General features: G+C 32.9%; 2 protein-coding genes across 2 annotated transcripts; both read left to right on the plus strand.

The window, feature by feature from the left end:
* Positions 1–798: 798 nt before the first annotated feature.
* LOC108217677 (rac-like GTP-binding protein RAC2) lies at positions 799–2708 on the plus strand. The gene is made up of 8 exons (XM_017390553.2): positions 799–1043; positions 1160–1247; positions 1427–1536; positions 1649–1712; positions 1830–1894; positions 1966–2031; positions 2266–2350; positions 2563–2708. The coding sequence occupies exons 1-8, from the start codon at positions 945–947 to the stop codon at positions 2607–2609; spliced, it is 624 nt and encodes a 207-aa protein (XP_017246042.1). The 5' UTR covers positions 799–944; the 3' UTR covers positions 2610–2708.
* Positions 2709–4667: 1959 nt separating this feature from the next.
* LOC108219133 (uncharacterized) lies at positions 4668–18176 on the plus strand. Its single transcript, XM_017392422.2, has 19 exons — positions 4668–5099; positions 6397–6471; positions 6627–6777; positions 8469–8537; positions 8628–8800; positions 9557–9694; positions 10272–10397; positions 10613–10711; positions 11547–11667; positions 11772–11835; positions 12729–12783; positions 12860–12984; positions 13560–13633; positions 14930–14979; positions 16083–16169; positions 16696–16746; positions 16815–16898; positions 17330–17380; positions 17829–18176. Exons 1-19 carry the CDS (start codon positions 4761–4763, stop codon positions 17910–17912), a joined length of 2016 nt encoding a protein of 671 aa, XP_017247911.1. The 5' UTR covers positions 4668–4760; the 3' UTR covers positions 17913–18176.
* Positions 18177–19112: the final 936 nt, after the last annotated feature.

A 19112-nucleotide genomic window follows, 5' to 3' on the forward strand; every position in this document is an offset into this window, starting at 1 on the left:
GAACAGAGAGGTATATTCGCGCATGTAAAGATAATGACATATATTTATCTTTATTCTTTCTTTGTTTGAATGTTTGCATGAATGTGATTAGGATTTAATTAGGTTAATTGTTCATCTTTATCAAAAATTATACAGTTCTTTCACAAAAAGGAACCAGAAGATATGTGGAATAGTGTAAGGATGCTCTTAACAACGGGATTAAGAGTAATTTAGTATACAAGAGTAAACTGGAGCAATGCCAGAGCATTCCAATTTGTTCCTGTGCTATTCATGAGCATACATGGAGGCCTCGTCATCTATAAAATACACGTCCAATCAATTTTTATCAACTAAACATTCGAGAACAAATATGAGAACCATTTCGACATACCTAACATTTCTCAAAAAGATGTAGATATTATGTGTTGAACTACGATATATTATTGGTTTCCTTTACATGATAAAATCTAGTTATGATCATTTTTATGACTAATTAAGCAAGATATGTATTATGGAAGTATTGCTTTCTTTCTTAATCAACATCATTAAAAAGATTGTCCCTTGTTGTACACTTAACCAACTAACAACACCATCACCAAACATCCCCACCTTTGATTTATTCTATCTCTCTATGTAGCTTGTCCTTCTCCTTAAAGAAACAGATAGCCTCTGATAATCATTCTAAAGGGAAAAAAGAGAACAACTAGGCCCACATTTCAATTTAAAGTAGTGGGTAATTTGTTGCATGCTTTGGTTAATAAATTACCCTCCAATGCCTCCATATCTATTCAAATTTCAAACTCTATAGACTTACTTTCTAGTTCCAAAAATTATATCACCCATAAGCACTTGTCAGTTTCAGTCCAGAGGACGGTTTATTACATTTGCAAAGTAAAGTTTTCGTGTTCTCTGACTCGGTCCTGATTATCTAGAGATTAAGGGTAAGCAGTAGTGATTCCAGAACGATGAACACTACAAGATTCATCAAGTGTGTGACAGTAGGCGATGGAGCAGTTGGAAAAACTTGCATGCTGATTTCTTATACTAGCAACACCTTTCCTACGGTAGGATCACACTTCACAACTGATAGAACTATGACAATTGTCTCTGCTTATTCATACTAACTTTTTTACTTCTTGAAATTTAATCTCTAAATCTCTTTAGTGTTTCGATCTGACAGGATTACGTGCCTACAGTCTTCGACAACTTCAGTGCTAATGTGGTGGTGGATGGTAATACTGTCAATCTTGGACTCTGGGATACTGCAGGTAAAGACTAATATGATTAGCAAAAAATAAGAAATGAAAATTCTGTCAACATTGTTACAGACTTCGAGCTAGATTTCTGAAGTGTTTTAACCCGAAGATATGAGTAGCACGAATCGGATCCCCTTTTGATCATATCATCCAGAAAGTTCAGTTCTTTAATTTTGTTTTTCACATTTTAGGGCAGGAAGATTATAACAGGCTAAGGCCTTTGAGTTACAGAGGCGCTGACGTGTTCATTTTAGCCTTCTCCCTCATCAGTAAAGCCAGCTATGAGAATATCTCCAAGAAGGTTAGAAATTGACAACAATCAACTCTATTCCCTGTCTTCCCAGTTTTTCGAAAAAAAATTCCCGATACATTATATTATATGGAGGCTTAACACAAGTTGTTTCTGATCACAGTGGATCCCTGAGCTGAGGCATTATGCTCCAACTGTGCCAATCATCTTAGTGGGAACCAAAGTAGGTAAGTAAACAGGTTATTACGGGTATAAACAGTGTCCATTAGCTGAATCGTTTCATGATTACAATTTACATATGTGATATGTCTAGTGTATGATGGTTTTGAACATCTTTTCTTCAGATTTACGCGAGGACAGGCAGTTTCTTAGTGAACATCCCAATGCAACTCCGATCACACCTGCTCAGGTAACTTACTGTGTTAAAACTATAAGGAATTAGATGTTATAGCAGCTAAATTTTGTCAAAATGATGGGCAGGGGGAGGAACTTAAGAAAATGATTGGTGCAGCTGTTTACATAGAATGCAGTTCCAAGACTCAGCAGGTTTCAAACCAGACCTTTATTTCACTACACTTATTCACGAGTACATAGTTCAAAATTTATTATTTATAGTTTTAAAATTATGAAAAGCATTTTGCGGTTTTCTTTAATTTTCTTAATAATCGTCAATAGCAAAATTTTAAATACTCACACACACACGTGTCTCCACCGAATCCTCGATCCAATATCCAGTAGCCTAAAGCGTTAGAGATAACCTGTTTAATTTCATCTTCGCAGAATGTAAAAGCCGTGTTTGATGCTGCCATTAAGGTTGTTCTGATGCCACCAAAGCAGAAGAAAAAGAGGAAGAGGACAAGACCATGTATATATCTATAAACCAGATTCATTCCTCATTTTCTACCTAAGAAAATGGTGTAATCATCATCTACTAATTAGTCGACACATTACATGTCTAAGTTCAATATTTGTTCATCCTTAATCGTGGCCTATATTGTTATGTCTTCCTGTTTAATATTACGAAAGAAAATTAATGCAAGCTTTATTTGGTTATTTGTGTTTGTGAAAACGTAACAGGTTTCTTTCCATGGGATTGCAGCGCCCTGTCTTTTTCCCAAAGCTAAAGTCTCGGTGATCCGGATACCCCTCTGCTCAAGTACCGGATCATATTATTTTTAGCTTGTCCAGATATGGGTCCGGGATCGTTTTATTCGGATCTAAACCGATCCCGGGTATTTGAGATTCGGATCTGAACCGGATATGATCCAGTATCGTATTTTCTATTTTTTAACCGGGTAGTTTATGATCCATCGAATATGAGCCGGATATGATCCACTAACACTAAGTATCATTATTATTTCATTTGTTCAAATAACTATCATTAGTCTAAGTAAACATAATATTATAAAGTATAATAATTTTAAATTAAAACTTATAGTTATATATTGATATATATCATTTATTAAACATATATGAAGATAATAAGTATGATCACATTAAATAAATCATATTTTATGAAGATATAAACTTAAATAAGATATTAAAATTTTATAAAATGATAACTATTTACTTGCAAATATGATGGTGTTAAAATATAATATGTATATGAGTTTGAATCGAATATGAACCGCGGATCATATTCGGTTATTCGGGTAGGATCATATTATGAAAAGTTATATGAGCCCGAATCTGAGCGGGTATAGGTGTGCTCGTATCCGGGATCATATATTATACGGGCTTAATTTTTCCGCCAGATTTGGATCGTTTTCAAAACGAATATGAGACATGTATTATATTTTCAAGCCGGATATGAGCCGAGACACCGGATAGTCCGTATCGATTTACAGCCCTATCTGTGACTTTGGTCATTGCCAGTGGTGGTTTTTACCATCCTGTGGTCTCAGATCTATCGAGTTGCTTTTTTGCATTATATACAAAGTTCCGGTTATTCTTGAAAGCAGAGTAATTTTCGTTTTTACCCTCTTGTAATTTTTTTAATGAAAAGAAACAGTATCGAGTTAGACGAAAATTATACGAGAATGAGTTTTCTAAAGTAAAACATATATTTCCATATTTTTTACAAACTAAAAATTTTATTAAGACAAAATGCTTAATCAGATGAATATTGAAATTCAGTCAGGATAAAATCTGAATTGTCAATTTGAATGTGGAGACAAAAAACAAACTAGATAAATAGTCGTTTTATTTTCAGATTACTTAACACATTAAATATTCATGTTCTTTAATCTAAAAGGTATTACAACGACATCGAGCTTACATTAAGTATGATTTATGAAACTGTTAACATCACAGTTGACCTTCATATAAGATTCATTATCCGTAGTTTTACAAGAATTCAATTGAAATGCATTATTGATTCTTCTTTACTTTGTCCTTGTTACCAATCATCAATAAGCAATAATTTTTTTATAATCAAATATTTTATAAATATTTAAGACAGTATATATTTATATATGGAATATTCATATTTTAATAAAAAAAATTTGATACAATTAACCGTGTAATCATCAGAAACAAAAGAGTCGATAATTCATTTTAATTATAGAATATTCATGTTTTTCGAGTTTAACAATTAAATTTTTTAATGATTGTTAAGAATTAAATTTATTTAACACACTTAATACAATTATAATTCAACTTGTTCATTATTTAAAATTTATTTTAATTAAAAATTATATATTATTTTAAATAATTTTATCTTCATAATAAAATTAGATATTATAAAATATGTAATAATAAATACCATAAATCCGCACGGTTAGTATACTGTACTACCTCCGCCCCCTCTCCTGAGTTATATACGGGGACGCGGCACGGATTTTAATACTCTTATAAAGTATAGTTCTGCAACTTAATAAGTTTTTTTTCTTTCTGAATGAAAACTTGAATGTTATATTTTTATTAAAAAAAGAAAATTTTAAAACAAATGATAGAACTATGTTTTATAAGAGTATTGAAGTGCGTATGGGGAAAAAACGTATATAATTAAATAGCATGTAAATAAGAGTTTGACATCAACAATTTTACTCAAAACACAAAAAGTTGCGATATTTTACCTTCTAGATTATTTTCCGACAAAGCAAGAGCAACCATCCATCACAGTACATGCAGTGATGTAAGTAAAACTAACCGTTTTCTTTCCGTTTTTCACAAAAAAAATAAAAATAAAAATAAAAAGTAATGACTTCTCTGCATCTCTAAAACCCAAAACCCTAGTTCAATCCCCGCCAATCAGAGCTGCTATCGCCATTTCAATGGCTGGTCCGCTAATTCGCTCTCTCTGGTCATCCACCAGAGCCTCTCTATCCTCCTCTCATCCACCGCCGTCATCTCTCAAACACTCCTTCTATGCACGCGCCACCGCTCTCACGCGCGCCTTCTCGGCCGCTCCGGTCGCCTCGGCCTCCACTTCTTCCTCGCCCGAGTTGGATCCGAGTCGGCTCAGAAACGTGGCGGTGATAGCTCACGTCGATCACGGGAAGACTACGCTGATGGATCGGTTGTTGCGGCAGTGTGGAGCGGATATTCCTCATGAACGAGCGCTTGATTCTATTTCGCTTGAGCGGGAGCGCGGTATTACTATCTCCTCTAAGGTTTGGAATCTGCTATATGATGTTTTGTTTTCGATATGATATTGTTTACTTTTTAATTGGTGTAATTTTCTGTGCGATTTGTTGTAATTATATTTCGAGTTGTAGTGTCGTTTTTATGTGATGAAATGATAATTAAGTCTACTGAAAAACGAGTAGTTAGTGCTCCTTAACTCGACTCTACAACTGCTGCTGTTCTTAAACTGTTTCAACTTTTAAGCTATAAATGAACTTTTCTTTGTTGGGATAAATGGAGGGATGGAATGAGTTAAAAACTTATGAATGAACTATTCTTTGGTAAAGTGAACAAAATGAAGAAGTGCATATATTTAATGATGGATCGTGAGAAAATTGGTAGGAAGTAGAAATGATATAATATTTTCAATTTGGGAAAGTTTAGATTTACTATTCTGGTTTAAATATTACATTAATATGGAATGAATGGAAATATTTACCCTCGCAAAATAGTAAAAATTTCATGATATTCCCAATTTTGTTCCTATAAACCAAATGAAAATGTAGCTTTTGAGGACTATACAACTCTAGGTCAAGAATCGGGGACTCACTGAATAGCCGGGGCATCATGTCTTTAACGGGGCTCATGCACTGTTCTTTCACGGTTATAGTATATTCAGATAAACTTTGATTTTAGTTGATATAACAGTCTGATTTATATACTTCTCCCGCCCCCCGGTTGGGACATTTACTTTATTATTATTATTATTATTATTATTATTATTATTATTATTATTATATTATTATTATTATTATTATTATTATTATTATTATTATTATTATTATTATTATTATTGTTATTGTTATTATTATTACTATATACATGCTCGCTAACCACATTTGAACCAGAAAGTGATAAAACTTGTTCATCAATTCATCAATTCGTGAGCAACTATACATGCTCACAAACATGGCATCTTTAAAAGGATAAGTATTGATAATATGAGTAGAATTATAAATAGTGATGGTCTGATGGAGCATAGTCCACGCAAACAAGCATAGCTTAGAAGTCTTCAGATTGCAGACCCTGCTTGTTTCCCTGAGGAGTAACTTATAAATCAAAATTTTACTTATAAGTTCATTTTTTGACTGTAAAAGGCTCACAAAAATCTCCTCGTTTGTACAGATTTAGCAACTGTGAAGGCATTAATCATCTTAACCTTTTTGAATACCCCATTGCTGGGTACTATGTGGTCTAAGTTTAGTTTGCTTGCCAAAGGTCTTATGATTACGTCAATATTTCAGATTCTTAAGTAATTATTCCTTTTATTATCCTTATTTGCAGGTTACGTCCATTTCGTGGAACGAGAATGAACTAAACATGGTTGACACACCAGGGCATGCAGATTTTGGTGGCGAGGTATTTCTTTGAATTGATTTATTGGCACAGTCTCGGTGCCTAACTCCATTGCACTAGAAACACCTGCTGAGCCCCTCCAGTAAACATAGATATTGGCATGAACCGTCAAAATTTAATTGGCTTGTAACATCTCAATTTTTTTTGGGGTTACATAGGTTGAGCGGGTTGTTGGCATGGTTGAGGGAGCAATTTTAGTCGTTGACGCTGGTGAAGGTCCACTTGCACAAACCAAATTTGTTCTTGCGAAAGCTCTGAAATATAATATACGTCCTCTTCTTCTGCTGAACAAAGTGGACAAACCTTCAGGTATGTCTTCATTATTCATTCCCACCGAGTCCTTGATGTTTTTGGCCAGAGCAGTGCACATCACATATAATTTAAAGCAGTAATATTACTATCCTTTCTAATTCTTTTGGCTATTGGTTGCATTACTACATCAGTTCTTTTGCTCTGTTAAATTAACTAAAATTTGATATGTTGATTTCCAGACCTTATATGATACTCCCCCCGTCACTAATTACATGTCCATTTCAATTCTCTAGTAGTCAAATTAACCCATGTTTGACTAAATAGTAAAAATATATAATTATTATTTTAAGAAATTGAAAGTTACATTTTAAAATAGACTAGACCTACTTTCCAGTGATATAATTTTTAAAATTCTTTTCAGTTTTATAATGCATATAAAATTTAGTCAAACTATAATCAATTTGACCAATCAAAAGTCAGAGTAGACATGTATTTAGGGACGGAGGGAGTAACTCGAAAGGAAAATTATAGGATTGGGAACATAAGGTTAGGTTTTTATTATATTTGAAAATGAGGCACGCGATTCACGATTCAATAGGAAAATGGTTGGGGTTATCAAATAAATAATAAGCGGCCTCTGTGTAGGTTTTTTGTTAGAGATCTTAAACTCCTTATGTCTGCTGATGTCAAGGGAACTAGATAACGCTTTTTTTTTACTGTTTTGGAGTTGTCATACTTGAAAATGTTAGAAGTAGCATATCATAAGTTTCGGCCGACCATTTTGCATAGCTGCCAAGTTTTACGAACTTGAGATGTTCCATAGCATGCATAGAATTGTGGAGGACTATTTATTCATTTTCCAGTGTGAACATCTATTTCAGTTCTCCCATATTAACATGCCCACGGATGGCATGAACTGCAGAGCGTATATTACCTTTTATAAATCATGTTTAGGCAGGCTTATTAGAATTTGTCCAGTTTTTGTTTCTAAGTAGTCATAATATGCCCTTCTCATGTTAAATTTACACATTCTGACTGCAAAATGTATAAACAGTTACAAGAGTGTACAGTAATTTCAAAATTAAGTAGTTGTGGTTTATCAGACATTACTAGTGTTTACTTTTCAGCTTGGACTGACGAGTTATCTTAAAATAAAAACAATGAAGTCATACTTTCTATTTACTTGGTAAATATATTTTGCTGATTAATTGGGCCAATGTGTACTCTTGCTAGAAAAGCAAAGTAAAGCTTTCTGTTCCATGTGCTACAAAATCACCAACGTATTGACATACTATTGCTTTATTCATACTTCCTTATAATAAACCACAAGATTGAGCCTGTGGGATAAAGCGCACATGAAATGTTGATATCAAAGTAGCCAATATAATTTTTTCTGGATATTTATAAACAAGAATGTGTGGGTACGGGTACTATATTGGGGTGGAAAAAACTACGGGAAGGCAACAATCGAGAGAGGATGACAAGCAGTAAGAGAACAGGTGTTTGTTTCTCAAAACAGCAATGTCTGGGGGTTTGTGTGATGACTTTGAATAAGGAACTTTAGGCACTCATTCGAGGTTCTTCCTTGAACTAATTGATATAATAAAGTAATAAACAATCTAGAAAATGGTTGTTGCAACCACTAACTTACACATGTCATTACCAATGATATATTAGTTGATTGATTTGGTATGTATTCGCTTTTAAATCTCTGATTAAAATGTAATATTAATTCCTCTATGCTGCAGTTACTGAGGAGAGGTGTGATGAAGTTACGAGCTTAGTGTTTGACCTTTTTGCAAATCTAGGGGCTACAGGTGCGAGAAACTTTGTGAACCTATATATGCTATATTATATATATTTTTTAGCTTTTTCTCAGCTACGCAACATATTTTGTTTTGCCACAGAGGAGCAATTGGATTTCCCTGTTCTCTATGCTTCTGCTAAAGAGGGATGGGCTTCTTCCACCTTCACTAAGAAACCACCTGATGATGAAAAAAATATGTTGCAGTTGCTTGATGCTATAATAAGACACGTTCCCCCTCCATCAGCAAACCTTGATGCACCATTTAAAATGCTGGTTCGTGGATAAACAGTCATATAAATTTTAATGTATAATGTTTTATTGACACACTCATATGACGACCTTCCACCAACGATTTTCCCATTTACAGTAAGCTCATCAAATTAGACATGAGTTTGTAAATATTTATGTTGAAAGCGGGACACAAATTTGGTATGCCTACTTTTTTGAATTCCTAATTTGTACATACCTCAACTTAAAAAAGAATACTGTTTGAGAACTATTCCTTCATAGTTGTAATGCATTCCTTATATTTTGAAGGTCTATTTGAAAATTCTAGAATTTAAGAACATTTGATACCCGAGGAACTTATTTGTCATGTTCTCATTGAAGAGCAAACAATAATGCCAGATTTATTACCTCAGAGATATGGACTGCACCCTGGTTGCGAATAAAATTTGAATTAGTTATTGAAATATTATATAATATGTATTGAGAGTAATGACATAATAGTGGAACTGTTTAGATACATTCATCTGAACGAGCATGCATGCATTAAAATCTTCTAATATGTCCCTGTTGTGCTACTACTAAAAAAGTAGCAGTACTGGTTTTTCTGAATTTTATCTCGGTTTGATGAGGACTCTGATAACTTCTACTTAGACAGTTTGCTTTGAAAATTTGTTCTGAAATTCATCATCACTTGGGTAATTTAGTTGTTCTAGAATATACGAGTCAGGTCTACTGAATATCTCTAACATTGTTTTCTTCTGGACTTCGGTTAGTAGCTTAATGTTTAACTAATTCTTCAAGGTTTCCATGATGGAGCGAGATTTCTACCTTGGTCGGATATTAACTGGGCGTATAGATTCTGGAGTCGTTCGTGTTGGTGACAAAATACACGGGATTCGTGGTACAGATGATGGGGTGGTAAAAATTGAGGAAGGGAAGGTGTGTTGACCAATCTGCATCTGTTTTGGCCACCAACTTACTGATTTACTTCACATGACATTTTCAAGATACAACTGGATTTCACTAAGAATTCAAATATGCATGTAGTACACATGTATTTCCAATATTCTGTGTGCCGCTACCCTTGTATTACATCCAGTACAGTGGTTATGCGTATATTAGTTAATCCTTGTAGTATCTTAGAAGTTAGACTAATTGAAAGGGTCTGTAACTTCTTTACCCACATTTCGAAGTTAGTTCATAAGTATCAAGCGAAGCAACATAATTCAATACTAGAACATGCATGATTGCAGTGCAGTTAGTTTCTTTTTTATGTTCTGTTTTGTGATTTTTATACTCGGCTGCATCTATTAACAAAATTTTGAAGAAAATAATGTTTTTAGTAAAGACAAAACAAAAGGTTGATCATTTGGGTGAAGGCTAGTTCATTGACAGTTTATTTGGGTGATCATGTACTGTTAGTTTTGAGGATAATCACATATACTAAGATGTCGTACTTGTCAATGTTATATTTATATAACACTGAAATTTTACTGAATCTGTCTTTTCTTGGTAGATAACAAAGCTGATGAAAAAGAAGGGTACAAGTTTGGTTTTAGTTGATTTTGCTGGTGCTGGCGATATTATATCAATGTCTGGGCTGGGAAGTCCATCTATAGGACACACGGTGTCAAGTGTGGAGGTACATGATTGCACTTATTTGTTTATTTCATTGTTATTGTATCATTGGTTAATTCTGCCTACCTGCTACATTGTATCAATTGAACAATATATATGTATATATAATAATAATAACACATACTATTCTAATATTAACCCATTTTTACAAAAATATATATATTAAAATATAAATAATAAATAAGTATATAAATATCTAATTGTAACAACATATGTCAGGTCATGACTCCAATGCCCACTGTTGAGCTCGACCCCCCTACCATATCAATGACTTTTGGTGTCAATGATTCTCCATTGGCTGGTAAAGACGGAACTCATGTAAGTTTCTTTTAGCCTCTTTTGTAGTCTCCTTTGTTAACAACTTATTGCTATCTCATTTTGGCATTGTCCTTGGTAACCCTTTACAGTGATATTATAGATCAATATGTTGTAATATTTGCCAAAAGAGTTAATGGGTTATCGAATTTGGATGAGGAAAGCATTTAAATTTTAGAGAATTCTTAATTTATACTTTGTAACAGAAAGTGGGTCAATGTGGGAGGGTTAAAGTCTATATATAATCGCCTTGAATTTTTTGGGCTGCACTCTGGCATAGTTGTACAACCGAAAAGCATTTTTCTAATACCTTAGACTTCAGGTATGATAGATTCGATTATGTTCTGCTGCGGTTTGGACCCTTTCAAAAAAAGGCACAATCCTTTACAATGTCAAAATTTTAATGAAAGATGAGGTGGCGATAATTTTTCTCAGGAAGGGCCTAGAAGTTATAAAATTTGAGGAAGTAGCAGAGTGCAGACTTGGGGTTAAGTGTACGTATGAGTTACTTATTAATTTCCAGATCCCGCGCCGAATATTTCCTTCCCAGGATATCTATGTTTGTGTAATTTCAGGCTGTCCCGTGTTTAAAATAATATATTCATGTCACCTGAGATTTTGAAAGCCTTTTAGGGTCTTTAAAAGCTTGAGGAATCAGTAAATCGAATTGGGTATAGAAGATAACATACAAGCACATGTTTCCTATTTTTTACAAACAGAAAATAAAAAATGAACTCTTATATATATATATATATATATATATTTTTTAACTCTTCACCTTAAGTTTTAGTTTAGAGGATGTTTAAATTGATGTGATACACTCCAAATATATTTGTAGTTGACTGGAGGAAAGATTGGTGATAGGCTTTTGGCTGAAGCAGAGACAAATCTTGCTATAAATGTCGTACCAGGTTTAGCAGAGACATACGAAGTTCAAGGGCGAGGAGAGCTTCAGCTAGGTGAATCTATTTGAATTTGTATTAATTATGCATGTACCTCATTTTAAGGCACCATAAGCCCCTTAGTTGGCAATTTATTTATTCCTGTATTTGTTGTCTTTCAGGTATCTTAATTGAGAACATGAGGCGTGAAGGGTTTGAGCTCTCAGTCTCGCCTCCTAAAGTCATGTGGGTTGTTTGATGCATATATACTGTCTATTTCTTTTCGTTTTTGTTTCCTATATATCAATCACATATATCATATACAGTATGTTTTTTAGTAAAAGACTGAATGCTTAATTTTAAATTATATTGTGTTCCCCTTGCTTCCTAATGGGTTCTGTTCATTCCAATCATTAGTCATCTTATATGTTCATGATTATGAATATCGCAAATGCTCCAAGTTCCCAGAATTTAGTCCTTTTTCATTAAAATTTAGAAGCAAAGGTGTTCAGTTTGCCTGGTGTTCTGTTATATATGTATTTAAGTTATAGTTTGAACTATTGAGGCTTCTATTTTATTTAGATAAGTACGTACTCAGATCATTTATGCTGTTGGTTTGGCTTAATTTGATCTGTTTTGTGAGCGAGGAACCTCTTTCCTTGTTTATAGCATTTTTACGACATAGTAGGTGGTAGATCTGCAAAGGATTCTCGCACATATTCTCTTATACCCTATGTATCTTAATGGCAACAGCAGTGACCAAAAATTGTAGCCCCCCGTACTACACACACACACATATTATATATGCGTGTGTGTGTGTGTAATGTATGTATGTCTTGTCCTGTACCTACTTATAGCATATTATCACTGATATAAGGAATAATATGCAAAGTTGGTAACATGCTTCTTGTCTTTTAAAATAGAGGACTAAAATGTTGCTCGGTGTTTGTCATCTGTGACAATTTGTAGTTCTATATTTCTGTATACACCACAAACAATTGAAATTGTATAGCTATGCATTCTTGCTTGATCTGTCATTTTTAAGAATTAGTAGTTTGCATTATTGTATCTGCTACATTGTATACACAACCGATAATGATCATTTTTAGTGCCTGACCAATGTCAGTTATTTCAATCAGGTATAAAACTGAGAATAATGTTAAGTTAGAGCCAATTGAAGAAGTGACAATTGAGGTATGAATTTGGAAACTTGTATATTTAACTTTCCTCTTTCAGGATTAAAGCTATTAAGTACCATGTATATTACCAGGTAGATGATGAGAATGTAGGTGTCGTCATGGAAGCACTCGCTCATCGGAAAGGAGAAGTTGTTGACATGGGTGCGGTACCAGGGAATTTTGGCAGGACTAGAATGTCTTTGACTTGTCCTTCAAGGTTGGTAAACTTATTATTTATAATCCTAACTTTGGTAGTTCTTTTAGTGTATTCTGAACTTAGTCTAATGCAATAATCAATATCTTAGTCTTAAGTATATCTTAGGTCTTGTTTGTTTCATGGGATTTAAGTATGAGATGAGATTATAATCCTTTAAATCTTTTTATCTCATGCTAATATCGCAAAACTGGTTTAGGGATTGTAATACTAGAATTGAGTAGGCGAATATAAAATCCCCATAGGAGGGATTAAATGTTACTTGGTTAGATGTGGTATTATGACTGATCAACTTTATCTGTACAAAAATGTCCTTTTATGTTTAACTCGAGTTCTACTTGTTTTATTAGACCTAGTATTTTTCGTATTTCAATGGAAAGATAATTTGTCAATTGTTTGTGGTTGCCAAGGTCAGGCTTGAGAGTTTTCTCAGTAGAAATATTACTTGAAATGTCACAAGTGATTTTTCAACATTCATATCATTATTGTTTCTCAATGTTTCTTAATTTACACTAGAAGAATTTTTTACTGCCTTGCCTGTGCAAATTTAATATATGATTTGGTGTATATGATTTCAGGGGGTTAGTTGGTTACAGAAGTGTGTTTAGCAGTGCTACACGAGGAACTGGATTTATGCACCGAGCCTTTCTGAGTATGCTTCTCAGCGAAGTTCTTTTAGTTTCTATTGCATCTTCTGCTTATTGTTCCAATCATCTGTTATTATTTCCATGTGATATTTATGTCCATCGTTCCCCTATCGTTGCTTGATGGGATTGATAGAACAAATGCTAGTATAAAAGTAGGGGTATTTTTGTGAATACAGGGGTGAGCTTTTGTATTTACAGATTTACCCTTTCAGTTTTGTATCAAAATTAGAAATTACTTGGGAGAACTGCCTGAAGAGAACCTCAGGCCAAGTAAGCTACTTTTTTTTTTTAACTTTCCACTATGGCTTTTACCTCGTGGCTAAGCCAGTTACAGTGCCGGCAGCCCGGCGCAACCATTAGGCCAGTTAGGCGGTGGCCTAAGGCCTCCAAAATTACGAGGCCCCAAAATTTATAATATCTTTATATATTTATGTAAAAAAATTTCAAGTTTTTTTGAGTTTTTAAATAAATCAACATAAAAAAATACTACATATTTTACGTATTACTTTTTGTAACGTTCTTTTGGAATTATCTAGTTATAAGATATTTAACATAGATAACTTATAAGTATAGTATTTAGTATTCATCTCTTTGATGATATCACAATTCATATATGATTTTTTTTATTATACTTATATTTCTAGATATAAACATTAAAAAAAACTTATTTAATATTACTGAAATTTAAATTAAAATTGTTTATCGAAAATTTAAACATAAATTCAAATATTTATAATATGTTATGTTTTATTAGAAATATATTCGATAATATAATTAATATGTTCATAAGCTAATATTTTTTAACCAAACTATTATTATGAACTTAAAGTAAGAATATTTTTTAAATAATATGCCTACGTTACTCAAAAAAGGAATATTTATCACTTGTATACAAACGTTTCACTTATATTCTAAGTACAAATTTTGTATATATTTTAAATATTATATATATAATTTTACGCATATTATTTTACTTAATAATTCAAAAAATAGTTACCAAAAGAATATATCTAATTTAAGAATTTACACAAACATACATCACAAAAATATAAAAAAATTGAATTTGAAAAATACTTTCTGGAGGCCTCAAATTTATATTTTGCCTAAGGCCTCCAGAACCTTAGAGCCGGCCCTGGTCAGTTACCTTGTATGCATCATGCAAACTAGTATTTTTTTTTATGATAGCAGAGTTCACTGATTTGATCTAAATGCTTGGTTGCTGTTGTAGCTATAACTTATTTGATTGAGCATTTATTTTCTTTGCTAAATAGTAAATACATCTCTATTCTGTTCTTATGCAGCATATGCAAAACATCGTGGTCCTCTTGGAAATGTCAGGAAAGGTGTATTGGTAAGTTTTCTGATGCTTTTTGTCTTCTGGATCAGTATAATGTTGCAACTTCTTTTCGACTTCATCATCCTATAATGAAAAGTCAGGCATATGCAATTTACACCTAGGCAAAAGGACTATAATTATTAAAGTTAGAGGCTAGACATTTTAATCTACTTTTCCTTTATGGTGAAGATATTCGGATATGAATGCAAATTAGTGATACTTTCCTAGTTCTTAAAGCAGCAATGTGAGTAACATTTATCTGCTATGACTGTATAAGCAGACATGCTGAACTTTCTCTAATGAAAAACTAATACTGAAGAACTAGTTAGAATATGCAAGAAGTTAATTTAATGGATTTGACTAGTACAACACAAAAATCAATTTTTGATGAGTTTGTTTAGGTGTCCAAGATAGTGCTAACTTGTATGTCGGGTAGACACTAGTATTGCATTTTGTTGCAATTGAGGATGAGTTTTTGGACCAATAAAGAGGTGAATCATAACGCATTTCTACAGCTTGATTAAAATTATGCTTTGAAAGCATTACACCGCATAATATATTATGCTGGATGAACTGGTAGTAGCATTACTGGAAAGTAGCTATGTTTATAGTGGTTCGCTAATTCCAAATAAGCTTGAATTCACTGGCCCAAATGGAACCAAGTTGGGTAATCCACAGAGCACATCACATGCCTCCAAAAGATAATGATTATTGGTGTAACGTAAGCTTATATTGTGAACAAAGTACCCCCACATATTTCGTTATGGGATGGGAATGTTATAACTTACAAAGATACTTAAGATATTATAAGGAAGATATTCCTTTTCAGACTAGCCAGACTTTGTTCTGAGTCATCAGTATTTATAGTTAAGAACAATTCTAGGTTTTGCCGATAGAATTATTGGTGGATATGACTTATGAGATGGTATTTTATTGTGCGCCATTGTACCTCTTTGCACTGCTCATTTATTATACTCCATTCCTCACATGTCCATGTTTTACCGAAATTTATATAATTCATTTGCTTACTCTGCAACAACTGAGAATTGATTAACCGCCAATAATGAATTTTTTGCCATGTAATTGTGTGGATCTCATATCTGTTGCTTGTTTGACAGGTTTCTGTGGGTCGTGGACCTATAACAGCCTATGCTTTGCTCAGTTTAGAGCCTCGTGGAACACTCTTTGTAACTCCAGGAATGGAGGTTTGTAGTTACTGCCAAGTTTCACTAATTTTTCATAAACCACATGAATTGTCCTAAATTCCTACTTCCTTACCTCATCATTAGTCCTTACTCTGACGAGCGCAGCCTTTATAATCTCTGTAATGCTGTACACATTGCTGGAAGGCAAGTGTCTAGGTTGACGAGTCGTGTCTGAGTAGTTTGCCACCTAGAGGCCCAGGTGACCTACAAAATGTCATTTTGGTGCTGGAAATCCTAATTTTCATCGAACAAAAAAAGACATGCATGCATGACGTATTTGTTCAATTATCAATACAGCCTAGTACCATCATAATCATTGTTCTATGTCTTCATGTGAATAGCTGTGTATAGGTTACCATTGCAAATTATATGCTCCTGAACCCAAGCAACAGGCATTTAATATTTTGGTTTTTGAATCAACTGAAGTACATTGCTTAAGATAGGACAACAAAATATCTGCACATTTAGCAGATGAAGCAGACATTCTATATCGACTTTTATTAATTATGCTTTTGACCTTGTGCAGACCTATGATGGAATGATTGTAGGCGAGCATTCACGAGATACTGATCTTGATGTAAGGGCACATTTGTTTTCCTCTTACCACTGTTTATTGTCAAGGCGACTGACCTTTTTTTTTCTCAGGTTAATCCAGTAAGGAATAAGGAACTCTCAAATATGAGGTCAGCAAATAAGGATGAGACAGTGAAGCTATCTCCTCCTCGCTTGGTATGTTCTGTTAAGCAACCAGCACTTCTCTCAAATGTGCTTTACATTTTTATGTTGTCATGTTTAATTTTCTGAAATATGAATGATCATCACAGTGCACTTGGCTCTTGCGTAAGTAGTATGCCACAGTAGTAGCAGACACCTCTAGATAAGTCAGCTTAATTGGTACTGTTTCTTGGCCTCGGTAATTTGGACCCTGACACACCTGTATTCTAAAGTTGGGCTTTACTCATATTTTCACTTGCCTCAATGATGCTAAACTTATTTTGCTTAGTAGAATTTTCACCAAAAAGCTAGATATTGTTGAAGCTTCTTTATTGGTTGGAATATAATCGATGATTTTGTAAAGTAGAATGGTGAAGAAACGAAATAGTCTTTATGGATTTAATGATAATTTGTCTATTTCTAACATACTGTGCATATTGGTGCAGATGACCCTTGAAGAAGCAATTGGATATGTTGCCTCAGATGAGCTTATTGAGGTACATAACTGAATTAATACTTTTAACTTATCTTAATGTTTTGAGAAGATATTCTTGCATCTTGTCATGTAGCTTTTTATGGGTGTTCATAATTTTTGTGTATCGGTGCCTTGAGGTTCACTAAAAAATTTTACAGTTGTCTTTTCAGTGACTAGATCATTAGCAACATGTAATCATATATCACCTTCTATCACTACTAGAAACAAAATGCTTCTATTATACTATGGATTTAACATGTCTTTAGATTTTAATCTATTTTCAAAAAGAACACTGCAATCTAGAAATCTTCACGAGCATGGCTGACTTTAACACTATTAATAGTTATACAGTACATCATGCAATGAAAACATGCACGAGTTTACTACTTTTCTGTGTTTGGGTATGATTTTTTTTCTTTAAAAAAAATTTATACCAAGCTATCTGATTAAATGGTGGAACTTTTTTGCAGGTTACACCCAAAGCTATTCGGTTAAGAAAGCGATACCTGGATGCTAACAAGCGTAAACAGATGAGACACAGTAGCAAGGAATGAATCAGCCGTGAAATGCCAATACAGACTTGAGTCTAAATTTTGTCCTCAGTGTACACTTTTGAAGCCAAGGAGCCATAGTAAAGATTAGTTAATTTATCCACAAGTGGAAAATTTACATGATTGTTCAATGCGGTCCATTGATAGACAACAATAGGTGATATACCACAATAGGAAGGAGTATTCTTTACAATAAGGATGAATGGTAAAGAAAGTTGTAAAAGTCGACAGATCTAATAAATATAATTACTGAAGTTGTTACATATACGAACGTGTTAGTGCATTAGTTACATTTTGCTTAACTTAAAACAATGACCTGAGAGGTTGAATTGCTACAATGATTTGTGATTTGTGATTAGTAGTGGTAAGTGAAAAATATTTATTTAGTTAATTTTCATTATTAATAATTTATGAGTTATTAAAAAATGTAAAAATAAATACAAATTTGATAGTCTATTTATTTGAATAATTTTATTACTTAGCTATCATTAAAAGTTATAAAATAAAATAAATTCTTATACAAATTTTTAACTTGAAGTCATTTTTGTACTTGTTTTTAATTTGTTACCTGAAATTATCGTCCTTTTATGTTTTTAAATTTTGTACTTGTACAAATATTAATTTTTTAAATTTTAAGTTTTGTGCTTGTACTAGAATTAATATTAGGCTTTGTAATGCGATCCATAAAAATATCATTTTATGTAGATACAAGGTATGCTATACCTATTTATTGATTGTTTGGTAAATATTTATTTTACTAATTTCCCACTTATAAATATGAGTCAGTTTTTGACTTGTAAACTATATCTGATGAGTTGATAATATTAAATTTTTTTGGTGATTTATATTTTATTTTAGAATTTGATTTTACAGAAATACAGGAGATTCCTTGAAAAGATAATATAATATTTTATTATTAAAATAATTACTTTTAAGCATAAAAGGGTTGTAATATATTAAAAAAAAAATCAAACAAAGAAACTAAAAGTGAATTTTCATTTACAAGTAATTTTTCATCTACAAAATGTAAATATTTTTTGAATTAAGCAAAGACACTCTTTTCTCGTAAAGTATGTGAGGTATGCTTCTTCTTGTTTGGATATAAATCTAAGATAATAATCGATTAAAAGATAGTATGTGATTTTATATTTGTGTGTCTGTTTGAATCTATGTGAAATCTATAGATAAAGGGGATTGTGTTCA

This window comes from Daucus carota, chromosome 4 (assembly GCF_001625215.2).
Source record: "Daucus carota subsp. sativus chromosome 4, DH1 v3.0, whole genome shotgun sequence".
Classification (NCBI taxonomy): domain Eukaryota; kingdom Viridiplantae; phylum Streptophyta; class Magnoliopsida; order Apiales; family Apiaceae; genus Daucus; species Daucus carota.